Source organism: Equus asinus, chromosome 5, assembly GCF_041296235.1.
Source record: "Equus asinus isolate D_3611 breed Donkey chromosome 5, EquAss-T2T_v2, whole genome shotgun sequence".
Lineage (NCBI taxonomy): Eukaryota > Metazoa > Chordata > Mammalia > Perissodactyla > Equidae > Equus > Equus asinus.
In genome coordinates, this window is record NC_091794.1 from 85218134 (window position 1) to 85246077 (window position 27944).

The 27944-nt window shown below is 43.0% G+C and overlaps 1 protein-coding gene across 5 annotated transcripts; it reads left to right on the plus strand.

Annotated features, from left to right (window-relative positions):
- Positions 1-29: 29 nt before the first annotated feature.
- MEAF6 (MYST/Esa1 associated factor 6) lies at positions 30-27944 on the plus strand. 5 transcript variants are annotated; one of them, XR_006527797.2, is made up of 9 exons: positions 30-200; positions 1366-1481; positions 4261-4348; positions 4489-4534; positions 21343-21535; positions 25064-25093; positions 25198-25254; positions 25876-25909; positions 26413-27944. XR_006527797.2 is itself a non-coding variant. In XM_044770367.2 (9 exons), exons 1-8 carry the CDS (start codon positions 111-113, stop codon positions 25884-25886), a joined length of 678 nt encoding a protein of 225 aa, XP_044626302.1. In that variant the 5' UTR covers positions 30-110; the 3' UTR covers positions 25887-25909; positions 26413-27944. The 5 variants fall into 5 exon arrangements, 3 of the variants coding, with proteins under 3 accessions (XP_044626302.1, XP_044626303.1, XP_044626304.1); XM_044770367.2 differs by lacking the exon at positions 25064-25093 and adding an exon at positions 22062-22138; XR_006527798.2 differs by lacking the exon at positions 25064-25093.

Sequence of the window (27944 nt, forward strand, 5' to 3'; positions counted from 1 at the left end):
GGCCCCGGAAGCCGGCGCGCAGGCGCAATGCGGCGCGGGCGCCCCCTGGCGGGCGGCGGCGCGCAGGGCCCGCCCCAAGCCCGGCGCGCCGCCGCCTGCCTGAGCCCAACATGGCGATGCACAACAAGGCGGCGCCGCCGCAGATCCCGGACACCCGGCGGGAGCTGGCGGAGCTCGTGAAGCGGAAGCAGGAGCTGGCGGTGAGGCTCTGGCCCTGGAGCGCCCGGGGGCCCGCGCCCGCCCCGCCGCCCGGCCCCGGCCCGCCGCGCAGGGCCGTTACCCCGCGGGCGCAGCGCGGCGGCCCGGAGTCCGGGGCCCGAGGCCGGGCTGCGCATTCCGCGGCCCGCCGGCGCCTCGGCTTCCCGGCGGGGCGGAGCCGGCGCTGGAGCCGGGCGAGCCGGGCGAGCCGGGGCGGGGGCGGGCGCGGAGCCGGGGGGAGGGGCGTGGGGGCGGGATGGCGCCTGGGGTGCGGGTCGGGGTGGGAGCCGGGAAAGGCGAGTGTCCGTGAGCTCTGCGGGGTGGGCGAGAGCGAGCAGGGGCGCGATCTCCGCGGGGTACGGGCGGGCGTGTTGGCGGGCTGCAGGAGATCGGGTCGGGCTTGCGGGTGGGCTTTGGGGAGGGTGGGGCAGCAGGCGTGGGTGGGAGGGGCACCTTGTTACCCAGTCTGGCCTTTGGAGGATGGAGGGGCGCATGTCCTTTTGGGGACTAGGAGTAGATCCGTTGGATGGGTGTTTTGATGGGCAGGGATGTGATGCGTTTGGGAGCATCTAGAAGGTGACAGGCGAGGGGAGCGGACTCAGTGTAGGGGGTTGTGAATCGTGACATGCAGCCAGGGTCCCAAGCACTCTGGTGGCCAAGCCCTCCCTGCCCCCCGCATTTTGGCTTGGGCGTGGGGAGGCGCGTCTCACCTGAAGCTGCCCTTCCACGTTTCCATGGCAACTGGCAGCCCAGCGCAGGCGGCCTCTCTGAGCCTGCGGGGAGGGGAGTGCGTTGGCGCTGGAGGCTGCGCGCCCTGCCTTCTCCCCGGTGGCGGCACCTTGTATGCGTGGGAGTGGAGACTGCTCACGTTCTGCCTCAGCCGGGGTTCTTGACAGCTGGGTTTCCACGAACCCTCTGAAATGTATGCAAAATTTTGCATGAGTCTACATTTTTCCGGGGACAGGCTCTCTCTATCCCTTTCTGTTCTCAAAGGGATCCAGCAAACAGGGGTAGACTGTCTTCTTCTGGAGCAGCTTGCCCCTCCCCATGTCCTCCATCTCTCCACAACGGTGGTTTAGTGTCGTTGAGCTTGAGTTTTCGGTTTGGTCAGAGTTAATGTTTGTATGTAAAAGGCATTACCCGTTTGCCGTGTTTTTCATCTCTCAGGAAACACTGGCAAACTTGGAGAGACAGATCTATGCTTTTGAAGGAAGCTACCTGGAAGACACTCAGATGTATGGCAACATTATCCGTGGCTGGGATCGGTATCTGACCAACCAGAAGTGAGTGTCAGAAGCCTACAGTGTTTGTGTTGTTCCCTAGTAATATTCGTTTTAAGGACATATATGTTCTTGCTAGCAAGTTTGCGGGGAGGCACCAGTAAAGCGGTGGTGTGGAAAGAGGTCTGGGCTTGAACTTGGCCTCGGGCTCAGCCACTGCCTCACTGAGTGATCCTGGACAAATCCGACATCAGTGAAATGGGGAAAGTCCAGCCTGTGGCTCGGGGTTGCGTGAGGCCTAAATGAAGTGCAGCGTATAATACTTTACACAGCAGCTCTCTTATTTGAGTCTTTCACATTTTAATCCGTCATGAGTTCCCACCCTCACAATATTTGCCATACCTGTGTGCCACCTGTACCACTGTTTATTTAGTAATATACTTGAGAACTCGCTAAATTGTTTGAAATTTTCAAATCTGTAGAAAAATCGAAAGAATAGTACATGAACATTTGATACCCTTAAAGGGCATTCACCAATTGTTAACTTGTTGCCATATTTGCTTTCTCTCTCTCTTTTCCTTTCCTCTCTCTATAATATGCATAAAGACACTCATCTATGTTTACACTTTTTGAAAATTTTGAAATCATTATAGATACATAGGAAGTGGCAAAAATAGTAGAGAGAGGTCTCGTGTCCCCTTCACCCCAGTTTTTCCCGATGGTTGGGTTTTATGTAACTATAGTACAGTATCAAACCTGGGAAATTGACATGGATACAATGTGTACATGTAGTTCTGTCATTTTATCGTGTGTGTGGATTCCTGTAACCACCACTGCAATCAAGACGCAGAGCTATTCCAGCACCACAGAGAGCTCCCGCAGGCCACCCCTTTGTGGTTCTCTCTCCCATTTCCCCACACTTGTTTTTCCCCCCAAACCATTTAAAAGTTTAAAACAGGTATAGCATGACAGTGCCCCGATTATGTCAGCTCTTCCCTCCTAAGAATAAGAACATTTTTCTTACCTAACCACAGTTATCATACCTAGAAAATTATCACTAATACCATCATCTAATACGCAGTCTTTATTCACATTTCCCTAATTGTCCCCAAAAGGCTTTGCTTCCTTATTTTGATCCCTTAGCATTCGTGCATTGCATTTGCCTGTTACGTCTCTTTAGTCTCTTAATCTAGGAGAGTCTCCCACTCTTTTTGGTGGTGAAGTTGTTGTTTATGACATTGTCTTGTAGAATGTTCCAGTGCTTGATTTTTTCTTTTTTTTTTTTTTTTAAGATTTTATTTTTCCTTTTTCTCCCAAAGCCCCCTAGGTACATAGGTGTGTATTTTTAGTTGTGGGTCCTTCTAGTGGGTCCTTCTAGGTGGGATGCCGCCCCAGCGTGACTTGATGAGTAGTGCCGTGTCTGCACCCAGGATCTGAGCTGGCGAAACCCTAGGCCACCGAAGCGGAGTGCACGAACTTAACCATTCAGGCCATGGGGCCGGTCCCCCTGAATTTTTCTTATTGTGACCTCATAAGAGATCCTATTTAAATTTTTGGCAAAAATGTCGCATTAGTGACTTGTTTCCCTCTATTTTCTCAGAAGGCACATAATGTTGGATTGTCCCATTATTGGTGCTGTTAAGTTTGAGCCTGTGATTTCTCCATTATAAAAGTTGCTTTTTTTTCCTCTTTGTAACTAAAAAGTAGTTTTGGAGGTTACAGTTTTGGACAGTGTGAACATACTGCTCCCCCCAAATTTTTATCACTGTTTTTAGCATCTATTGTTGATTCTTGTCTGAATCAGTTATTTTACTGGAGGTTGCAAAATTGTGATTCTAATTTTACTCTTGCTTTTGCATTTATTACTGGCATTCTGAAAGGAGAGTCTTCCCTTTTGCCCTTCTCTCCCTTTCACTCTCTGTCTCTCTTTACTATCACTGTAGACTCAGGGATTCTTTAAAAAACAGTGTGTTAGGATCTAGGACTGTCACTTTTTTATTGTAGAGGTTTATGTTATTTTTTAGTATAAATTAATTTATTGAAATATATACAGTCATGTGTCACTTAACAAAAGGGATAAGTTCTGAGAAATGTGTCACTGGGCGATTCCATCATTGTGAGTCATAGAGTGCACTTGCACCAACCTGGATGGGATAGCCTACTGCACACCCAGGCCGCATGGTGGTAGTCTTATGGGACCACCGTCCTATATGCGGTGTGTCCTTGACGGAAATGTTATGTGGCCCATGACCGTTCAGAGAAGTGCGCAAGTCACAAATAAGCAGTTCAGTGACTTTTCACAAAGCAAACACACCCATCATTATCCTTTTTGATGCTTCGTTTGTCCCAAACTTGGCCAAGGGGAGCCTCCTCAAGCTGATTCCTTTGTCCTTTTGACGTGACCCTATGAATCTGAGCACTTGGTTGCTTTCTGTCACTTTGTCCTTTTCTTGTGCCAGAACTGATAGCAGCCGCTTCTCCAAGGAACCCTGGTTCTTTAAATTTTAACAGAGATGCTTCCTATCACTAGTCTGCACTAGTGGTTTTTAATAATGAGCATTAAAATGAATACAATTAAAATGAAAGCAATTGTGAACCAATTAAGGTAATCACTTGTACCCCAGGGGGCACGTATCCTGCGCTGGAAAAGGTGGCTGTCTCCACAGGCCTTCAGGGTAAAGGGTGTTTCGGGCAATCCAAGTGGGATGGAGGCATTTCTGTATGGAGCTTGGTAATAAAAAGGAAAAGGAAAAAGAGTTCCTTGCATTTGCCCTGGAGCAGCTTCAGCTTGGGCCCTGGACTCAGCTTGGTGCTTATAGTGAGTTTCTTGTGTGTGTTTTAGAAACTCCAATAGCAAAAACGATCGAAGGAACCGGAAGTTCAAGGAAGCTGAGCGGCTCTTCAGTAAATCTTCGGTCACCTCAGCAGCTGTAAGTGATGGGGGGGCTCTCTGGCCCACTGTCGAGCAAGAGCTCAGATAAATTTCCGTGTGTTTTCTCTTTCTGTTCTGCCTGCGCGTGCTCTCCTGAGGGCTGTGATAACTTTTCTAGTAACTGGTGTTTTTTTTTAGGCAGTAAGTGCGTTGGCAGGAGTTCAAGACCAGCTCATTGAAAAGAGTAAGTTTATTTTTTTCACTTTTCTTCAATTCATTGTTAAGCTACCATAGTCCCTCTATTCCACTCCGGTCCAACTGTGTCTCTGAAGACTGCGTCTCCTCTACTCTTGCCTCTTCTGCTAGAAGTTAGGAATCTTTTTGGGTATCCTTAATCATGTCTTTCTTTTGAGGAAGAAACTGCCATGTCCTTTCTGCCTCTTCTATCACGTGAAGGTTGCCTTCAGCGGCTCAAAGACACAAAGATACGTCTTCACTCCTGAGAAGTCTTAGGGGATTTTTTTAAAGTTAAAAGAATCTTTCAATGTGGAAAATTTCAGAGATATAAATCCCCATGTACCTAAGTTGATAATTCTTAGGAAATTCCGATCCTGTAAACAGAATGTACCTGTGTGTTCTTAAATATAAAATGGAGAGTGGGTAGTATTTACTTTGTAGAGAAATTGTATCATTCTTGGGGCCAGCCCCGTTGCAAAGTGGTTAAGTTCCTGTGCTCTGCTTTGGTGGCCTGGGGTTCACAGGTTCAGATCCCAGTCATGGACCTACATACTGCTCATCCACATACAAAATAGAGGAGGATTGGCACAGATGTTAGCTCGGTGACAATCTTCCTCAAGCAGAAAGAGGAAGATTGGCAACAGATGTTAGCTCAGGGCCAATCTTCCTCACCAAAAAAAAAAAGAAGAAAGAAATTATATCATTCTCTATGTGTAAGCCATACAGTGTCATTCTGTTCTAATTTCTAGTGATGGGGTGTAGATCTGTACATTTATCTTTCTGAGTCAGACTCTGTGTGGCTGTATTGGGTGCTCTCCCTGTGCACTGGATCACTTTTTGAACTTGCTTTTTATATTGTGGCTGTGTACCTCTTTCAGGTGGCATCGCTTCTTGTGGGAGCCAGTTGTTTTGTTTGCATTAAGGCAGTGGTTTGAGGAAAAGGGATTTTGGTAGTTTGGGAATTAGAACTACTCAGTGACTTCAGTTATTATCTCCACGTACAGATTTCTGGATTTTTAGGTCTATCCCCAACCCCTTTCCTGAGCTTTAGTCATGCAGTTCTAGAAAATCCTAGAGGGGCCAGCCCCATGGAGTAGTGGTTAGGTTTGCATGTTCCGCCTCGGTGGCCGGGGCTTCACAGGTTTGGATCCTGGGCATGGACCTACACACCACTTGTCAAGCCGTGCTGTGGTGGGGTCCCACATACAAGATAGAGAAAGATTAGCACAGTTGTTAGCTCAGGGATAATCTTCCTTACCCCGCCCCGCCTCAGCCCCCCAAAAAGAAAAGAAAATCCTAGAAAATGTCTTCTAGACATTTCCATTCACGAATTCAAACTCAAACATTTTGTCTAAAACTGAGGTGTTCTATTTCCTCCAAAACATGTCTGCCCACTTTTTCTGTTATAGTGCCCCCTTTCTCCCTCATTCCCAACTTTGTAGGCATCTTTGACTCCTTTCTGCCAACCTAATCAGTTGTACCAAGGCCTTCTGACTTTTCTTTTGGTATGACTGCCAGTTAAACCGCATTTCTTTTCGGTTAAAGCCGCTTCTAGATTGTAGAGCCATTTCTTCTGCTTTGTTGAGTAACAAGACTGATTAAAGAACATTCTGGACCTGAGTCCTTTGAGTTGAGACAGAATGATGTCTGATTTCTCAGTTTTCACAAGAGTCTGTTATCAGGCCCCTGGCTTAGTGGATCGTTTAGTATGTGGCTCTGTACCTAGTGACCCACACAGAACAGGTGCACCTAGGTTCCTGTCAGCAGACTCTTAAAGCCACTACTTTCCGAAGCTTGACTGAGACAAATACTTGAGTATTAAAGATTTTCTAAAGCGTATGCACGCCGTCCCTTCCCTTAGGAACGTCCCCTTGGGTTGAGCCCCCCCTCTTGACTACATCATATTGGTATTCCTTGGTCTTCCCTCTCAACTTGCATTTGCTAATTATACTTTGGTCCTGTAAAATGTGTCCCTCTATTTATCGTAAGAGGATGTTGCAAATGTTGTTTATTATCATTACTAATTATCATCTCCTTTAGGAGTAGTTGTTTTCCTTGCAAGACTAGTTGGTTTTTACAGAAAATCTGGTTAATTGACTGTTTCCCTTTTTGTGTGGGTGCTGAAATGCTTAATGCCAAATTTGTGGTTCCCCCTAGAAAGCAAAGAGGAATTTATAGCATGCATTTTGGGAATGACTCTTAGTACTGCATCTAGCTTGCTTTCCTCTTACGTTCCTCTTTGTGTTATTTACGTCATTTTAAATTTATTTTATTGGATTTCATTATATGGATCTTGATAAGCTGCCTTGAATTCTTTTTGGAATAAAGCAGAGTGTAGAGAATTACTTAAATCCTGGAGTTCATTATTTCCAATGGCCAGAGCCCTTTTAAAGTAATTCTGTGGCCTTCTGTCTCACCACTTCTGCCATTACCACTTCCCACTGCTATCTTTTAAGGTTTTATTTTTGTCTTGATTTTCTGCAGTTAACTGCCATGTGTCTAAGTATGAATTCCTTTTTATTTATCTGGCCTGGGTTTCATTGGACTTGTTGAAACTGTGGTTTGGTATTTTTCATCAGTTCTGGAACATTCCCAGCTCCTACTGGGAATCTCCAGATACTGCGTTTGCTCCCTGCTGTCTCTCCTCTCCTTCTGGTACTCCGGCTAAGTGTTAAACCTTCTCATTTTATCCTTTCTGTCTGGTTTTTTTTTTTAATCTCTTCTGTATCTTCTGTCTTTTGTTTCTGTGCTGCATTATGAGTTATTTTTTGACCTACCAGTTCCTCATTCTCTTTTCATTTGAGTCTGATTTGCTCTTAAACCTTCCCTTGGTTTTAAATCTTTTGTTATTACATTTTTAATTTCCAGAAATTTTTTTTTTTAAGATTGGCACCTGAGCTAACAACTGTTGCCAATCTTCTTTTTTTTTTCTGCTTTTTCTCCCCAAATTCCTCCAGCATAGTTGTATATTTTTTTAGTTGTGGGTCTTTCTAGTTGTGGCATGTGGGACGCCGCCTCAGCGTGGCCTGATGAGCAGTGCCATGTCCACGCCCAGGATCCGAACCAGCGAAACCCTGGGTCACCACAGCGGAGCGTGTGAACTTAACCACTCGGCCCCGGGGCCGGCCCTGATTTCCAGAAATTGTACTTTATTTTTAAAAGCTGCTATGTAATTTTTTGATAGCTTTCTTTGCAGTTATTTTCAAACTTGCCTTTTACTTTAAGTATAGTAGGCATAGTTTTTCTGTAATCTGTGTTTCAATTTCTGAAGTCTCTAAGGACCTGTTTCTGTTTGTCGTTTCTGCTGATTATTACTTGTGAAATCTAATTTCCCTGTGTACTGCTCATTAATAATGAAAAGTACAGTCATGTGCCACTTAACGACCGGGATATGTTCTGAGAAATGCGTTGTTAGGCGATTTCATCGTTGTGCGAACATCATGAAGTGCACTACACAAGCCTAGATGGTGTAGCTGCCACACACCTAGGCTGTATGGTACTAATCTTATGGGATGACCATCATATAGGTGGTCTGTCATTGACCAACACCTTGTCGTGTGACACATGACTGTATTTGTAGAATAATTTGAGGGCTAGGACGAAGGTGCTGTCTTCCAGAGAAGACTTACGTTTCCTCTTGCTAGGTGCTCGGACCTCTTTAAGCCAAGTTCAAGGCTTGAGGGTCCCTGAAACACCCATGTGATTCAAGGCAAGCTTTAGTTCCATGAGAGGAATGGTCTGCTTTGCCTTTTGCGCTTTTTCCTTTGTACAGAGTCTCTCCAGGGTCTCAGAATTTCTGTATAACCAATCTCATGGAATGATTTCTGTATTTTTGATCTTTGGTGGCAATGAAGTAAACATTCTTTATTTTTAAATTTATTTATTTTTTTGGTGAGGAAGATTGGCCCTAAGCAAATATCTGTGCCAGTCTTCCAGTATTTTGTATGTGGGATGCCGCCACAGCTTGGCTTGATGCATGGAGTGTAGGTCCACACCTGGGATCCAAATCCACAAAGCCTGGGCCGCGGAAGCAGAGCGTGGGAACTTAATCATTACTCCTCCAGGCTGGCCCCAAAGTAAACATTCTTTCCTCTTAGAATTTTGACTTGCATATTCTTAGATCTCAACTGTTTTGGAGTTTTATACTTTTATCATTTTATTTTCAAACGATTCTGAAAATTTTCCTCAAAAAATGCATTACTTTCTGCTTCCTTTGGCTTCTTATGTACCCAGACTGGAAGGAGAGTGGATTCCCATGGTCCCCAAAGGGGAATTGTATGTAAATTAGTGAAGGCTTATATATTTTTGTAAAAAGGAATAAAGTCAAAGAAAAACAAAACAGGCAGGTAAAGTTTCCTTTAAGGATCAGCAGCCTCTGCTGTTTATTTTCCTGGGCCCTCTGAAGCTTTCGTCAGCCCAGATCTCCCGGCAGCATTTACATCGCTCAGTGGGTAAGTAAACAGGAGCATGAGGTATCGTTCTAGGTATCTGCCTTTCTTCCTTTGAACTTTCTGTGCTGATCGGAAGTTTGTTTTTCCCTCTATTTGGTAGCTATCGTTTCTTTTAATAGGTAGTGTCTCATTTATAGATTTATTAAACTTAATCAAAATCTGATTTTCTTTGCTCTAAAGAATGAGTTGCTCGCTTTGATGTCAGTGAGAAACAACCTATGTGTCTTTGCACAGTGGCAGCATCAGACGATGGAGTGACCGGCTGCTGCACTTAGAGATGTCGTAACCCACCCTTTTTGTTATCACTCCTCTTCTGCTTCTAGGAGCCAAGGAAGAAAATTGTTACTTTGTGGCCTCACTTTGTATTTTAACAGTGTTTAAGCTAGTCTCCCTGTCTCCAGTGTCTTTTCTAAACCTCTTCCAGCCCAATAATCCTAAAACAGGGTTTTGCACAGAGAACTCAGTGTGTATTGTCTGCTGTTACTTTTCTGTTGAGAAATTCTTGATGACCACCTTATGTCCTACTAGCAATTGTTTCACGGCAAGTAGTCTGTTTGTTTAGAATTTGACGTGCGTGTTTGTAGATCTCAAGGATATTGAGATGTGAACACTGACTATGTTCCAGACACTAAGCGAACACTCTACTTGTGTTACCTCGTTTAATCCTTAAAGCTGCTCCTTGAGGACAGGTATCGATGAAAGCTCCTTGAAAGTAGGAAACATTGCCGTCGCCCCAGCAGCTAGCCCAGTGCCTCGTCTATGAGGTACTCAATACGTGAGAGACAGAATTCCTATTCTCCAGATGGGGAACTGGGCTCAGAAAGGTTAGGCACCCTTCAGCCCTCTTGCCCATCCCCTCGTATTGTGCCTGGATGAAATCCCTTCGTTGGGCTTTGTGGCTCCTCCTAAGCTGTGTGTTCCACTTCACCTCTCGTTTCTCAAGCTCTGTTTGAGAGATGTTGTTTGACTCATTTGTCCCAAATATCCCTTGCGTTTTCTCACCTCTGCACTTTTGCTTGTGTTATTTTTTGTACTTATTTGGGCTTCTAATTTTTCAAGGTCCAATTTCAGTTCCACCCCTTCAGTGGAGCTTTTCCTGAATTGTTCACTCCTCTCTGACTCCCAGGATACTTGATATCTGTTTCAGCCCTCTGGGACGTTGGTTACTGCCTGGAACGTCACCTCTTCAGAGAGGTAACGCGGGTGCCCTCCCTATTCACAGGGCTTTGATTCGCTTTGCACACTTGTGTGAGTTTGCACACGTGTGTGTGTACATGTGTGCTTACCTCATAGAATGTGACCCGCTCATCCCTTTACTTGATACTCTCATAGCAGCTGGCCCCAAATGAGGAGACGGTTGGTTTTGCTCATCAGTGTCTCTCAATAGAATTGAAACATACCCAGAATTTGCCAGATCTAACTTGCCTTTCTTATTGTCTTCCACCTTTTTGGTTAACCCTTCTCTCCCCTGTGCCCAGCCCTTACTCAGTTAGTCCAGTGCCCCTTCTGTCGTCCTATCTGTGGTCCAAAGCTTTTGTGACCTCATGCCCTGTCAACCTGTTCCCTCCCCAGCCAGTGCCTCCACCATTTGCATTTTTAGAGATGACATTTTTTACCTAAATAAAAATAGAACCGGATATGGGAGAAGAAGGCTGTCCTGATACTGTTCCATCTAAAACTCATCTTTTTTTATTTCATTAGATGTTTTTTAAGAACTGGAAAAGTAATACATTCTTATTACAAGTCAAGTTGTTGAGAGGTGAGTTTGAAATAGGTTCATTACCTCCTGTTCTACTTCAGCCCCCCCTTCTGAGGTAGCCAACATTAGCAGCTTGGTATTTTCCTAACACATATTTCTGGATTCACACATGCACACGAACACACAAACACACACATAGAAGAGCTGGAGGTTTTCTAATAGAGAAATTGGACCCTAACTGTGCACATTATCTGCTTTTCCACTCCTTACGGCACATAGACCGTTGCCGGTTCAATGCCAATCAATGTTCAGTCAGTGAGATGCAGGATAGAGTGGTGATCAAGAGCGTGGACTCTGAGCTCAGCTGTCTGAGTTCGAATCCCAAGTCCACAACCTGTTAGCTGTGTGACCATGGGCAGGCTCCTTAACCTCTCTACCCTTCAGTTCCTTTCTCTGTAAAATGGACATCATGATTGTAGAGTTTTTGTGAGGGTTGTATGAATATATTTAAAGTCTGTGGAATCATCCTTGGCTTCTAGGAAGGACTATATGTGTTGGCTGTTGTTAGCATCTCACTTTTATTTTTGGTGAGCAAGATTGGCCCTGAGCTAACATCTGTTGCCGATCCTCCTCTTTTTGCTTGAGGAAGATTGTCTCTGAGCTAACATCTAGGCCAGTCTTTCTCCATTTTCTGTGGGATGCTGCCACAGCGTGGCTCAACAAGTGGTGCTAGGTCCGTGCCCGGGATCTGAACCCCAGAATCCCAGGCCACTGAAGCAGAGCTTACGGATTTAACCACTACGCCACTGGGCTAGCCCCTCACGTTCTTTTTTTTTTTTTTTTGAGGAAGATTAGCCCTGAGCTAACATCTGCTGCCAATCCTCCTCTTTTTGCTGAGGAAGGCTGGCCCTGAGCTAACATCCGTGTCCATCTTCCTCTACTTTATATGTGGGATGCCTGTCACAGCATGACTTGATAAGCGGTGCCATGTCCACACCTGGGATCCGAACTGGCAAACCCTGGGCTGCTGAAGCAGAGTGTGTGCACTTAACTGCTGAGCCACCGGGCTGGCCCCCTTTTTTTTTTTGAGAATAAAATACTTTATTGGAGTCTAGTGTGTGACTGTTCCATAAGGATATGACCAGTGTTTCTGCCGAAGGTGAGAACGTCACAGACAGTGAGGACACTGACAGAACTCCAGAGACCTTCCAACCATTTGGTACAGAACACGCCTTATTTTTTTCATTTATTTTATTATTTTTTTTATTGAGGTTATGATAGGTTACAATCTTGTGAAGTTTCAGTTGTACATTATTTGTCAGTCGTGTTGTAGGTGCACCACTTCACCCTTTGTGCCCACCCCCAACCCCCCTTCCCCCTGGTAACCACTAGTCTGTTCTCTTTGTCCATCTGTTTATCTTCCACATATGAGTGAAATCATACAGAGTTTGTCTTTCTCTATCTGGCTTATTTCACTTAACATAATACCCTCAAGGTCCATTCATGTTGTTGTGAATGGGACGATTTTGTCCTTTTTTATGGCAGAGTAGTATTCCATTGTATATATATACCATATCTTCTTTATCCGGTCATCACTTGACGGACAATTAGGTTGCTTCCACATCTTGGTTATAGTAAATAATGCTGCAGTGAACTTAGGGGTGCATGAGTCTCTTTGAATTGCTGACTTCAAGCTCTTTGGATAGATACGCAGTAGTGGGACAGCTGGATCGTATGGTAGTTCTCTTTTAATTTTTTGAGGAATCTCCACACTGTTTTCCATAGTGGCTGCACCATTTTGCATTCCCACCAGCAGTGTATAAGGGTTCCTTTTTCTCCACAACCTCTCCAACATTTGTTATTTTTTGTCTTGGTTATTTTAGCCATTCTAACAGGTGTGAGGTGATATCTTAGTATAGTTTTGATTTGTATTTCCCTGATGATCAGTGATGATGAACATCTTTTCATGTGCCTATTGGCCATCTGTATGTCTTCTTTGGAGAAATGTCTGTTTCACATTCTTTTTAAAAGCTGAAAAATAGGGGCCAGCCCGGTGGCATAGCAATTAAGTTCATGTGTTCCGCTTCAGGGGTGTGGGGTTCACTGGTTCAGATCCTGGGCATGGACCTAGCATCGCTTATCAAGCCATGCTGTGTCGGGCATCCCACATATATGATAGAGGAAGATGGGCACGGATGTTAGCTCAGAGCCACTCTTCCTCAGCAAAAAGAGGAGGATTGGCGGCAGATGTTAGCTCAGGGCTAATCTTCCTCAAAAAAAAAAAAAAAAAAGCTGAACAATGCCCCACGGTTGGGTTGTGCTGCCTCTGTTGATGAGTATTCACCCTGTCTCCATTTTCCCCACTGTGAACCATGTCACAATAAACATAAGCTTTTTTTTTTAAAGTTCTGTGTGACAGTATCCCAGAAGTGGCATTACTGTGTCAAAGAGTGATTTTCATAAATACAGCTCAATTATTTTCTGTGGCTTAATGGGAAATGTATATTTGGTCTTTGTCCCCTTTCCTATCCCAGAGCTCATAAAACCCTTGGAATCTCCAGAGTAAGAAGAATGGCTAGTATACAAAAAGATTGGGTGAAAGGGCTAGTGGCTGGGGGCCCCTGGATAGCTTCAGGATGGGGGCTGGTCACCAGAAAGACCTGTCCTCGATAAGAAGCTTAGAACGTTCAGCCTGACCCCCCAAACCTCCAGGGAGGGGAGAGTGGCTAGAGATTGAGTTAATCATTGACGGCTGATGGCTTACTTCCTCATGAACCTCCCTAAAAGCGCCTGAACGCTGGAGTGCCGGTGGTGGACCCAGGTGCTGGGAGGATGCTGCGCCCAGAGTGGCCTGGGGCTTCCCTGCCTTGCCCCGTGCGCCTCTTCCATTTGGCTCTTCCTGAGTTGACGGCTTTATAATAAACCAGTAACAGTAAGTAAAGTGTGTTCCTGAGTTCTGTGAGCAGTTCTAGCAAATTATCAAACCTGAGGAGGGGGCTGTGGGTATCCCTCATTTATAGCTGGCCTGTCAAGTATGGGAAGCCCAGGACTGGCAACCGATGTCTGAAGTGGGGCACTGTCATGGGACTGAGCCCTGAACCTGTGGGGTAGTTAGTGTCGGAATTAAATTGAATTTTTGGTGTCTGTATTATTGGGGAATTGGTTGTTAGTGTTGGAGAACACTCTAGATTTTCCAAAAAGACTCTTGCCTTCACATTCCTAAAAGCATACCTTGGGAGGGCCTGTTATAGATATCACTGGGATAAAATGAGAGGGGAAAAAAGATTACATTTTTACTTTTTATTTATTTGTTTATTTATTTATTTATTTATTTATTTATTTAAAGATTGGCACCTGAGGTAACATCTGTTGCCAATCTTTTATTTTTTTTTCCTTCTTCTCCCCAAAGCCCCCCAGTACCTAGTTGTATATTCTAGTTGTGGGTCCTTCTAGTTGTGGCATGTGGGACACCACCTCAACATGACCTGAGGAGTGGTGCCATGTCCGCACCCAGGATCCGAACCAGCGAAACCCTGGGCTGCCACAGCGGAGCACATGAACTTAACCACTCGGTCGCAGGGCCGGCCCCACATTTTTACTTTTATTAAAGTGAATTTTGAATCTACACAGAGAGACAATAAAATAATGAACCCCTGTGTACCCATCGCACTGCCCCCAAACCGTCACACCATGGCCGACCCTGCCCTGTCCACGTCCCACCCACACCCACCTCCACCCCCTGTACTATATTGGAAATCTCAGACATCAGACCGTTTTCTCCTGTATATATATTTCAGTATGTATCTCTAAATGGTAGGGGTTTTTTAAAATTGTGTTAAGAACACTAAACGTGAGATCTGCAGGTTTTTAAGTGCACAATACAATATTATTACCGTCGGCACAGTGTTGTGCTGCAGATCTCTGGAACTTACATTGCGTAACTGCAACGTTATGCTTAGCGAGCAGCAGCTCCCCCTTTCCCCATCCCCAGCCCCTGGCACCCGCCGCTATACTCTGCTTCTGTGAGCTCGACTGTTCAGGCGCCTCCTGTGTGTGGAATCATGCAGTGTTTGTCCTGCACCCAGCTTCCTTCACTGAGCACAGTGTCTTCCAGCTTCCTCCCTGTTGTAGCCTGTGACAGGATCTCCTGCCTTTTAGACTGAATAACATATTCCATTGTATGTATTTGCCACGTTTTCTTTATCCATTCATCTGTTGATGGACATTGCTGTTGTTTCCACCTTTGGGCTGTTGTGAATAATGCTGCAGTAAACATGAGAGTCCAGATAGCTCTTTGAGATGCAGATTTCAGTTCTTTTGGATAAATGCTCTTAAGTGGGGTTGCTGGATCATATGGTAGGTATATAAATGTTAGGCTCTTGATACTAATCACACCAAAAAAACTCAAAACAAAACATGTATTAGTACTTCATTTCTTTTTAATACTGAATAATATTCCATTGTATGGATAAACCACATTTTATTTGTACATCCATCGGTCAATGGACATTTGGCTACTATGAATAATAGTGCTGTGAACGTTCATGACAAGTGTTGTGTAAACATGTTATCATTTGTCTTGGGTATATATCTAGGAGTAGAATTACTGGATCATTTGCTAACTTGATGTTTAACCTTTTGAGGAACTGCTAAACTGATTTCTAAGGTGGCTGCACGTTTTACATTCCCATCAGGAGTGTGTGAGGGTTCCAGTGTCTCCACATTCTCACCAACTCTTGTTATTGTTTCTCTTTCCATTATAGCCATCCTACTGAGTGGGAAGTGTTGACTTTAAACAAATAGACAGCTAGTTATTTCTCCAGCAAAAATAGGTTATTTGGGATCAGCAAAGAATTGCACTTCAGAGTCTGCAACCATGGGAAGCCATGTACAAGTCCCCCAACAGCGAGGGAGGAGAAACTCTCTTATGGAGGGAGGAGGAAGTCGGCAGGGTCTGTTGGAGGAAGTGGGTGTTCTCTGTGGACTGGCTTTGCATTGGCTGAGTTGTGAGTCTCTCATTGGCTGAGCTCTTGCTGGGCAAGAAGAGGAAGTCCCCTCCTTCCTTTTGGGGTCAGTGTAGAGGTAGGGCATGAGAACTCTCCCTTTTGTCCTCCCAACTCCAATTTTATGATTAGATAGAAGTGATATCTCATTGTGGTTTTAAAAAAATTTATTTTATTGAGGTAACAGTGGCTTATAACATTATATAAATTTCAAGTGTACATCATTATATTTCGATTTCTGTGTATATTTTGACTTCTGATCATGTTTCCCACTCAAAGACTAATTACCATCTGTCACCATAGACATGTGCCCAGATACCCCTTTTGCCCCCCTCCTTTCCTTCTAGTAACCACAATCTAATCTCTGTATCTATCTGTTTGTTTGTTGTTGTTTTTATCTTCTATTTATGAGTGAGATCCTATGGTATTTGACTTTCTCCATCTGACTTATTTCACTTAGCATAATACCCTCAAGGTCCATCCATGTTGTTGCAAATGGCAAGGTTTCATCTTCTTTTATAGCTGAGTAGTATTCCATTGTGTATATACACCACATCTTCTTTATCCATTCCTCTCTTGATGGGCCCTTGGGTTGCTTCCAAGTGTTGGCTATTGTGAATAATGCTGTGATGAACATAGGGGTGCATGTATCTTTATGCATTTGTGTTTTCATGTTCTTTGGATAAATACCCAGCAGTGCAATAGCTACGTCATATGGTAGTTCTATTCTTAATTTTCTGAGGAATCTCCATACTGGTTTCCATAGTGGGAGCACCAGTTTATATTCCCACCAGTAGTGTATGAGAGTTGCCTTTTCTCCACATCCTCTCCAACACTTCTTGTTTCCTGTCTTATTAATTATAGCCATTCTTATGGGTGTGAGGTGATATCTCATTGTAGTTTTGATTTGCATTTCCCTACTAATTCGTGATGTTGAACATCTTTTCATGTGTCTGTTGACCATCTGTAAATCTTTTTTGGAAAAATGTCTATTTGGATCAGTTGCCCATTTTTTAATTGCTTAAACAAATGATGTAATTGCTTCAACAATTCGTTAAACAAAATGCAACTTGAACAGCTATTGGGTCAGTGGAGAAATCAAAAGAGAAATCAAAAATCCCTGGAGACAAATGAAAATGAAAAAACAACATGCCAAAATTTATGGGACACAGCAAAAGCAATACTAAGAGGGAAGTTTATAGCAATACAGGCCTACCTCCACAAACAAGAAAAATCTCAAATAAACGATCTAACAGTGCACCTAAAGGAACTAGAAAAAGAACAACAAACAAAGCCCAAAATCACTAGAAGGAAGGAAATAATAAAAATCAGAGTGAAAATAAATGAAATAGAGACTAAAAAAAAAAATAGAAAAAATTAATGAAACTAAGAACTGGTTCTTTGAAAAGATAAGCAAAATTGACAAACCTTTAGCTAGACTCACCAAAAAAAAAGAGAGAAGCCTCAAATAAATAAAATCAGAAACTAAAGAGGAGAGATTACAACAGACAGTTTAGAAATACAAAAGATTATAAGAGAATACTATGAAAAGCAATATGCCAATAAATTGGATAATCTAGAAGAAATGGATAAATTCTTAGAATCATACAACCTTCCAAAACTGAATCAAGAAGAAATAGAGAATTTGAATAGACCAATCACCAGTAAAGATGTCGAAACAGTAATTGAAAACCTCCCCAAAAATAAAAGTCCAGGACCAGATGGCTTCCCTGATGAATCCTACCAAACATTCAAAGAAGACTTAATACCTCTCCTTCTCAAACTCTTCCAAAAACTGAAGAGGAGGGGAGGCTTCCTAACTCCTTCTAGAAGCCAACATCATCCTGATACCAAAGCCAGACAAGGACAACACAAAAAAAGAATTATAGGCCAATATCACTGATGAACATCGATGCAAAAATGCTCAACAATATCCTAGCAAATCGAATACAACAATACATTAAAAAGATCATACACCATGATCAAGTGGAATTTATTCCAGGGATGCAGGGATGGTTCAACACCCGCAAATCAATCAGTGTGATACACCACATTAACAAAATGAAGAACAAAAATCACATGGTCATCTCAATAGATGCAGAGAAAGCATTTGACAAGATACAGCATCCATTTAGGATAAAAAGCCTCAATAAAATGGGTGTAGAAGGAAAGTACCTCAACATGATAAAGGCCATATATGACAAACCTACAGCTAATATACTCAACGGAGAAAAACTGAAAGCTATCCCTCTAAGAACAGGAGCCAAACAAGGATGCCCACTCTCACCACTCTTATTTAACATAGTATTGGAAGTCCTAGCCAGAGCAATCAGGCAAGAAAAATAAAAGTGATCCAAATTGGAAAGGAAGAAGTGAAACTGTCACTACTTGCAGATGACGTGATTTTATATATATAAACCCTAAAGAATCCACCAAAAAACTATTGAAAATAATAAGTGAATACAGGAAAGTTGCAGGATGCAAAAATTACTTGCATTTCTGTATACTAACAATGGAGTAGCAGAAAGAGAAATTAAGAATATAATCCTATTTATGATTGTAACAAAAAGAATGAAATACCTAGGAATAAATTTATCCAAAGAGGTGAAAGACCCATAACACTGAAAACTATAAAACATTGTTGAAAGAAATTGAAAAAGACACAAAGAAATGGAAAGATATTCCATGCTCTTTGATTGGAAGAATTAAAATAGTTAAAATGTCTATACTTCCTAAAGCAATCTACAAATTCAGTGCAATCCCTATCAAAGTTCCAATACCTATTTCACAGAAGTAGAACAAAGAATCCTAAAATTTATGTGGAACAACAAAAGACCCCAAATAGCCAAAGGAATCCTGAGAAAAAAAGAACAAAGCTGGAGGTATCACACTCATTGATTTCAAAATATGCTACAAAGCCATAGTAATCAAAACAGCATGGTACCGGCACAAAAACAGACACACTGATCAATGGAACAGAATCGATAGCTCAGAAATAAACCCACACATCTGTGGACAGCTAATTTTTGACAAAGGAGCCAAGAACATACAATAGAGAAAAGAAAGTCTCTTCATTAAATGGTGTTGGGAAAACTGGACAGCCACAAGCAAAAGAATGAAGGTAGGGGGCCAGCCCCGTGGCCCAGTGGTTGGGTTCATGCACTCCGCTTCAGCAGCCCAGGGTTTCACTGGTTCGGATCCTGGGCGTGGACCTAGCACCGCTGGTCAGGCCATGCTGAGGCAGCATTCCACATAGCTCAACTAGAACGATCTACAGCTGGAATATACAACTATGTACTGGGGGGTTTTTGGGAGAAGAAGAAGGGGAAAAAAAAAATGGAATGAAAGTAGACCATTATCTTACACCATTAACTCAACTTACAAAAATTAACTCAAAAGGGCTTAAAGACTTGGATGTAAGACCTGAAACCATAAAACTTCTAGGCAAAAACATAGACAGTACACTCTTTGATATCAGTCTTAGCAGCATGTTTTCAAATACTGTGCCTGGGCAGGAAAGGGAAACAAAAGAACACATAAACAAATGGGACTACTTCAGACTAAAAGTCTTCTGGAAGGCAAAGGAAACCATGAACAAAATGAAAAGACAACCTAACTATTGGGAGAAGATACTTGTAAACCATGTATCTGAAAAGGGGTTAATATCCAAAATATATGAAGAATTCCTACATCTCAACAACAAAAAGCAAACAACTGGGGCCGGCCCCGTAGCCGAGTGGTTAAGTTCTCGCACTCTGCTTCAGCAGCCCAGGGTTTTGCCGGTTCAGATCCTGGGCGCAGACATGGCACTGCTCGTTAGGCCATGTTGAGGCAGCGTCCCACATGCCACAACTAGAAGGACCTATAACTAGAATATACAACTATGTACCAGGGGGCTTTGGGGAGAAGAAGAAAACAACGACAAAAAAGCAAAGAACCCAATTGTGGTTTTGATTTGCATTTTTCTAATGACTAATGATGTTAAGCATGGTCATGTGCTTATTGACCATTTGTATATCTTATTTTGAGAAATGTCCATTCAAATCTTTTGCCGATTTTAAAAAATTTGTTCTTTTGTCTTTTTATTATTGAGTTCTAAGATTTCATATATTCTGGGTACAAGTGCTTATCAGATATATGATTTGCAAATAATTTCTCCCATTCTCTGGGTAGTTTTTTTACTTTCTTGGTGATGTCATTTACAGGTCAAGTGTTTTATATAAATGATGTCCACTTTATATGTTTTTTCTTTTTTTCATGCTTGCTTCTGTGGTCATTTCTAAGAAACCATTGTGTAATCCAGTGGATTCTAAGAGTTTTCTAGTTTTAGTTCTTACATTTAGGTCTGCGATCCATTTTGAGTTAATTTTTGTGTATGGTGTGAGATAGGGGTCCAGCTTCATTCTTCTGGACGTGGATGTCCAGTTGTCCCAGCACCATTTGTCAAAAAGACTATTCTTTTTTCACTGAATTGTCTGGTCAACCTTCTTGAGAATCAGTTGACCGGAAATGTAAGGGTTTGTATCTGGACTCTGAATTCTGTTCCCTTGATCTGTGTGTCTGTTCCTACACCATTACCACTGTCTTCTAGCTCTAGCTCTGTGTAGTAAGTTTTGAAGTTCTCTTGCTGATTTTTGTATGAAATCGGTTGTCCTGAACTTTGGGAGGGCAGGACGGGTCAGTGTGCTTTTTCTAGCCTCTTAGTTCCACAGCTCCCTCTTCTGTTGCTTTCGTGAAATGTTCAAAAACAGGGTTTCATGATTTGGGAGACGTGGTTCTTTTTCTCTCTCCTGCTGTTTGGGACTGCCTCTTCTACGTCTCATAGCCACGTGCTACTCACTTTGAAATCTCTTCCCAGCAGTTTATGATACAAAGACATAAAAAAGAAGAAAACTGGCCCCTGGTCCTGCTGTCCACAGTTTTTTGACAATTTTTAGAAACAGATAATGTACATATTTACGATCCTTGAAAAGTTCAGTAAAGTGAAAGTCTTCCCGCATCTTTTTCTGTTGAGAGTTTCAAGAAATTCCTGTCAGGGAAGAAAAGTATACATTTACCAAAATATATGTAGTTTTCCCTAAAAATTATATGTATACAAATTGTTCTTGAACTTGCTTATTTAACATATCTAAGGGATGTTTTAAAATTGGGAATATTGTGTCAGCTGAAGAGTATTATTATCACTTTTTAAATATTCTTAAGACTTTTCAGAGTGACGTAGGTAGTAGGCTCTTCTCCTCTCGAGCCCTTTTTCTTGATAGAAAGACAGGATTCCTGTATGGTTTGGGGAAGGAACTGGGGCCCGCTGTAGGATGTTTTCCCAAGGTCATCTCTCACCTCCCCAAGTGTTTTTAGTAACGCTTCTCATATAATTATTAATCTCATTAGAGTATTCTATGTCTAAACAAGCTGTATGCTGTGAGGTTATCCTGGTTGTATGGTCCCATCTCCCAGCCGTCATTTTACATGTTTTTCAAGAATTCTGGTAACTTCGATGCTTTGACTGTATATATCTTGGTGTGAATCAGAATATTTGGTCCTCGAGGATAAGAAATAATCCTTTTCCAAATATATTAGTGCTCAAAAAGTCTGTCCTCGTTGGTGAACAGATTACCTGAGGAGACTGATGATGTTTCTGGGGACTTGTGTTTCTTTCCTCCAGGGGAGCCAGGAAGTGGCACGGAAAGTGATACTTCTCCAGACTTCCACAATCAGGAAAATGAGCCCAGCCAGGAGGACCCTGAGGATCTGGATGGATCTGTGCAGGGAGTGAAACCTCAGAAGGCTGCGTCTTCTACTTCCTCAGGGAGCCACCACAGCAGCCATAAAAAACGAAAGAACAAAAACCGGCACAGGTCAGTGGCGGGGACCCCCACACTCCCCACCTCACACCACCCCCGCCCACCCGGAGCTTCTGTGACCATGGCTGGGGAGGGACTTTACTAGAAAAAGAATCTTCAGCATCAGTTCAGTCTTCCTATTTCTGATGGGAAGAAATCCCTTTGGTCCCAGTGAAATGGAGGAGTTTTTCTGTCTCTAAGGGGGGAATTGGTGGGCATCAGAGTGACCGTGAAGGAGGCCATCCTTCTCACTGTTTCTAGTGCAGAAGAATTTTATTCCATAGAAACATGTTTAGTGTGGTGGATTTGGCCTGCTTTTAGGAGAGGAAAAGGGGAAATAGAAACGGAATGTGTGTCCTAGCACGTGCTGGGAAGCTGCGGAGTGGGGCAAAGTCTTTTGCTCTCGGTCCTGATCCCTGCCCATTACTCCCTCGTGGATGGAGAGAACTGATCTCACGGGGCTGTTTTTCTTTTTCAATACAAGTGTTTTGATTGTCTGTGATTTCTGTTTTTATATATCTCTGCAATATGCTGGCTTCAGATCTCAGAAGAACAACGTAAAGTCTATCAGATGTGGCGGTGCCTTCCTAGATCATCTTTGCCACTGTGTGTTTTGCAGTACGTAATGAGATAGGAATGACCTCCGTGGACAGAGGGGCAGGTGCCTCCCAGAGAGGATTTTAGCGTTCACGCTGCGTGGCATTTGTACGGTAATGCTGAGGCCTGTTAACTGAGACAACTGGAAATCACACAGCTGCCCTCAGAGAGGGTGATGCCTAGTTTCCAGAGTGAGGATCTTGCTCTGGCCTCACACCTTCCTCTGGGAGGCATAAAAAGCGGGTCTCTGTAGGCTGGCTCTTGTCCCGCTCCTCCTGGGAGCCCGAGTGCCGAAAAGATGAGGGGCACGCAGGAGTGGGTGGGGCTCCTGGCCTCCGGTTTGCTTCTGGGCTGGGACGTTTTACACACGGGCAGCACATTCCTTCATGCACCCAAGGTGTGAAGATTGTTAGCTTTGTGGACGTGAGACCCGGGGATAATGGAGAATTAATCTAACTGGTTTAAGCCTCCTTGGCATCAACTGGTTCTTGAATTCTTTTAAGAGTTTTGCTTGTCAGCGGTGGTGGTGGTTTTTAGACTGCAGAAATAGTATTTCCTCCAAACAGCAACAAAGGACTGCTGCTGATGTTTTCTGCAAACCAGGAATCACCATGCCAATCTCATAACTGCACTAAGAAATAGCAAAAATTGCCTATCATCTCCTTTTTTTTTTAAGGCTCTGCGTTATTTGACCACTGTGATGGGACTGATCCCAGCTTAATCACAAACAGTAGCAGGGAACCATACTCTTAAAAATATGTTTTTAATTGTCAAGATAATTAAATATCATGCTCTGTGAAGCTTTTATTAAATTTGCTCCTGTATCGTTTTGAAGCAATGATTCTTTTCCTATTTCGGAGTGTCCAGAGCAGGGGGAAAATTCCTTGAAAGTTTCTGGGACATTTTTTCCATCTGTCACCGTAAGCTTTCTCGATAGCTATTGTCTATTTCGGGCAACACCTCATTTGCCTTAATGACGTCATCGGCTGACTGATAAAGGGAACCAGGCCTTGAAGTTCACTTCCTTCTTGTAGGTTTCTAGGAGGTTTCCACAGGGACAGCACTTCTTCCTACCCTTCCTTCGTCTCCTGGCCCTAGGAGCTAACTCCCGGAAAAATATGAGGATTTATAAAGATCTTTGATGTTAGTTACTGCTTCCCACAAGTAGGGAAGAACTGTTTGAGAACAGGCTCTGTTTGTCATTCCCCGGTTTGGTATCTGGCTGGGCTTCTCCTTGACCTCAGGCACTCGTCTGCCCCAGGGGAGCGGAGTGGAGCTGATTTGCCTTCTTGCTGGGAAGAGCAGTTCAGTGCACCTGCGATGGCTCCTCACGGCCAGTTACGGTTCTCAGGCTCCTGCCGTCTTGAGCCTGGCATTGTGTCTGGCCCCGACCCCTGACCCCTGACTGATGTCTGAGTGGGGCTGACAGATGGGGTGGGCGGTCCACACACACTGGAAGTCTGCACTCAGCACAGTCCTTGTTTCTCCTCCCACGTGCCACACCCTGCATGGTCAGTAAAGTCAATAGGACATTATTTTAGCAAACGTCTGCATACCTCCTATGTACCAGGCACTGTTTAGTGGTGAGTAAAGCAAAGTGGAAATAAATATGGTACTTTAGCAAAAAAGAATAGCTTTTGAATTTGTGCTCTTCAGGAATATGAAAATTTATCAAATAATTTTTAGCATTCGTAAATGATTACAGTGTTCTGAATTCTTATGTTTTACATGACATCTGAATAGGTCCCAGTGTCTTTTTTAAAAAAGTTGAAATAATAACTTATAGCTGCTCTTATAGGTTTTTATACTATACCAATGTCTAGAATTCTTCTAGATAGTTTGAAGTTTTTTGAAGATAGTTTTTAAGTAGGTACAGTCTCCTTTAATTTATGAACAAAGTTGAGTTAGGCTGAAAGTTAAATTTTTGATAGTTACTAATTTGTACACTTACCGTATACTCTCCCAGATGTGTCAGGTGAAGCTATTGCATAAGGGATATTGAAGTTAAGCTTTCTTCCAGCTTCGCTCTTGCAAACATTGGCTAGGAGGGAAAGACAGCTATTCTGCATATTGTTTTACCACATGCCTACAGTCAGAAAGGCGTTGGAGCCACCTAAGGAGCTGGTGTCACAATCTTGGTTACTGTTTGCCTTGGAGGTCTGCCTGGACCACGGTCTGTTAGCAGCAATGGCCCCAAGTGGCCTCCTCCTCTGTGCTGCTCCCCTCCGGGTGCCAGAGGCTCGGGTGCTCGTGGATGGCAACTTTGCTTTGTTTTGATAGGGGCGCTGCAGACCTCGGTGCTCCGCAATTGCGGCCCTGACCTAAGCCGTTCACTGCCGCCACCAGTTCAGGGGGCAGAGTAAGACGGCTCTGCAGTTTCTGGAACAAGACTCTGCATTCGACCCTTGGCTTCTAGGATGAATGCTGTAGAAAAGGAGTGCCACGCTCCCTGGACACGCTGGAACATAGAACTCGAGTTAAAAGTTGCAGAATGTTTTCTTTTTAAAAAATTTGTCATGTTTTTATCTTTGACTTTAGTGAAAGTATATTATGCTGAGTTATTAGTACTGTCTTCAAAGCACCTTTCATTATATGACTAAACCCTCTTTCTCTATTTCTTCTAATGCCCTATTTATATTTTTCGTTACAATAGAATATTTTGAAAGCTCTAACTCTGAATCGGGCAGCTAATAGAAGGCCTGCAGGGGTCCAGTTTCCTAATGACATGACTTTTCCTTTCGTGGTCTGTCCTAATGTGAAATTCACTGAGGGAAGGGACTCTGCCAACCACACTGTCTTTGGTGCCTTGATGTTGAAAACTTTATGGCTTAAGATTCTTAAAGCTGATTTTGTTTCTATAAATCTTGCTAGGGTGGCTAATCAACTAATTTATTCAATTAGTATATTAATTTCTATTGCTTTCTTCCTTTCAAATGCTGCCCTCAGCCCGTCTGGCATGTTTGATTATGACTTTGAGTAAGTTTGATTTGAATTAGTATTTGTGCTGTGTTGTTAGTGTGTAGAGACCAATATGCCTTTTTGAGACCTTTCTAACCCATAGTTTATCTGTTTAATTGTAGGTATGTATATTAGGTTAGGCTGGGAAGTTTTTTTTAAAACAGAAAAACGTGATGGAGGTAACATTTTATTTAATAACTTAAGCAAAATTAAGTAAACTTCACTTTTATGCATTTTAATTTCTTTTAAACTAGATAACCTTTACTTTATATTTAAATTGATTTTCTGGCTTTGCTTCGTAAGGAGATTAATAGTTTAAGATCTTGATATTTGGCTTTGGAAAGATTTAAGAATTGAAATTCGTTTAATTTCTTTTGTGTTTCCTATCCAGAAATACAAAGTCCTAGTTTCCTTCCTGTTCTTAATCACTCTGTGTCTCAGTGACTATCAGGGATGTAGTTAAGAGCTAACACATTAACGTGGAGCATGCCTCTTAATCCAGTCTCTTTAACGTGTAATTTTGGAGTAATTTTAAACAATGATTTGGCTTTCGTGACTGCTGTCTATTTCTTTCTTGAATCGTTTAAGTTTCCCTTGTGGCAAGAGTATCTGCTCATGTTTTTAAATACTTGCTTAATAATATCTGGGTAAACAACTAAATATGACATAGTCTAAGGAAGAATGTGGATTTTACTTAACCAAATAGCCTTTGTTATAGCTTGTGCCCTGTGCAGTAGCTGATTCTTGGACCCTTTTTCTGTAAAGTAAAATGCAAATATTTTTTATGTTTCCTATCGCAGGATTGATCTGAAGTTAAACAAAAAACCACGAGCTGTAAGTATCAGCCAGACCATTTCAGACAGCCCGGTAATTTTGTAGATGATTAGAAAAATGTCTTCGTCTTCAGAACTTGAGTGTTCCTGATCTGGAGTCACAACGCCCATTCTAAAGTCTGAGGGCCATCTGGGTACACTTCAAGTCTGAGGTGTTATTTACTGTTTTTATATTTTGGAGAGAGAGAGGGGTCACACATTTTTGTGGAAGAAAAATTCCCTTTGATTAAACAATCAATTATTAATACTAGCTTTTTATTCATTTATTTATTCTTAGTGACTGCTGAGCTCAGGAGGTCTCCTGGGGCAGAATTGATTGGGTTTCAGTCCCTTGATGGACTCGACAGGCCATTTTCAGATGTGAAGTATCGTCCATTGCATTTGAAATAGTCTCGGGCTACAGAGCAACCCCCTAGTAGCAGACTTGTTTATGACATTTTTTTTCTTAGCTTCAAACCCATGTTCTGCTGAGAGTAAGTTGGGACTTTGTTTCTCTCTCCTTAGGACTATTAGAAGACTCCTTAGCACAGAAGCTTCCAGGCTGTAGAGCCCTGCTCCCCTCCTCTGACCTCACCTGCGTGCGTGGCCGTCCACCTCTGCTTTCCCAGACCCAGTGCCTGTGACTCTGAGTAGTTTGTTCTGAAATGTGGTGACAAACAAGTTGTTTCTGTAAGACCGCATCGGACCGCTCACCGTGTGTCATTTTTAGTAACAGAACCACAGGAGGACCAAGACCTGGTCACAGCCCCAGCAAGTCGCCAACTGTGTTTCTCCCTTCCTGGAATGACTGTCCCCCCACTGGCTGGCACCAGCTTCATCTGTGACACCCATCAAGAAACGCTCTCTGCTTTTGTTTTATGCTGAAAGTAGACGACAGGTCACCCTGCAGTGGGAGTCTGTAAATATCTGGCATTTTCTTATTTTGTTCATGTTTTATTATTTTTCTACTGTTGTTTTTACCATCTTATTTTCTTTTGGGACTTTTTGTACTGCCGATGTCCAGCTCGTACCTTCCTGCTGACAGAGCTGATCATCTGTTTCGTGCAGTTGCCAAAGTTCTTAACTGAAGATAATCTGGTTCACCATAAATAAAATGGGGAATTTGGCTCTGTTTGTTTGCAGGAGGAAGGTAAAGAGCGTCTATTTAATGATTACCTATCTTAAATCTTTCTGAGTTGGAAGCAGTTTCATGTTCAAGGAACAGGAAAAGCTGAAAAACATAAGTTTAAATCAATCCTTTAAAAATAGATATTTTTATTTTTTTGTATAAATAAATTTTCACAGGCTTTGACTTCTCATGCTTTACTTTTAAACCTGAGATCATTTTTTCACTTATTTTAAAATAATTTATTCATATCATGCCTTATGGAAATTTCTTTCTTTTTCCATCTTTTCTCTCTTTGCTGGTATTTGCCTGATTAAATGTTGCTCTAAAAATCACTAAGACAAATAGAAAGGCTCAGAATTGCACCCAAAGCTGATACCGTATGGAAGTTCTTGAGCAGAGTGAAAGATAGGATCAAGGAGAGCCAGCGAGGCCCAGCAGACCGCCTCCTCACAGGGCTCGACGGGCTGAGGAACGCGGCGACACTGGCTGCCTGCCTCCCGAGCAGTGGTGAGCTGCCTCGGCTGCACGTTGGAATCACCTGGGAAGCTTAAAAAAACACTGATGCCTGGGTCCCACACCCAGAGACTCTGCCCGGGGGCCGTCTAGTTATTGGGATTTCCTTTCGAGGAGTCCCTGGGATTCTGGTCGGAAGCCAAGTTGAGAACCACTGCCCTGGGAGACGGGCTGGTTTCATTTAAATCCTGGGTTGTGAATCAGTCCAGGGGAGAGATTTGGGGCCTCACCCTTCCTTTGACTCTATTTAGTCGTAGTCCTTTACTTATGCCCATATCTTTGTTAGAAAAGCTGTTTCCTTTGTGATAATCTTGGTAGAGCTGAATATGGATGGCATCTATTATCAAAACAAGTCTACTTGTCAAATGTGCAAAAGCTTTCACTCTTTTCTCAAATAAACTTTTTTTTGACTCTG

Bases quoted from the DNA above. Each gene is read 5' to 3' on its own strand.
- MEAF6 (XM_044770367.2), top strand. From the start codon at position 111: ATGGCGATGCACAACAAGGCGGCGCCGCCGCAGATCCCGGACACCCGG. The intron at 201-1,365 runs GTGAGGCTCTGG...TTCATCTCTCAG, and splicing joins AGCGGAAGCAGGAGCTGGCG to GAAACACTGGCAAACTTGGA. The intron at 22,139-25,197 runs GTACGTAATGAG...GTTTAATTGTAG, and splicing joins TTGCCACTGTGTGTTTTGCA to GTATGTATATTAGGTTAGGC.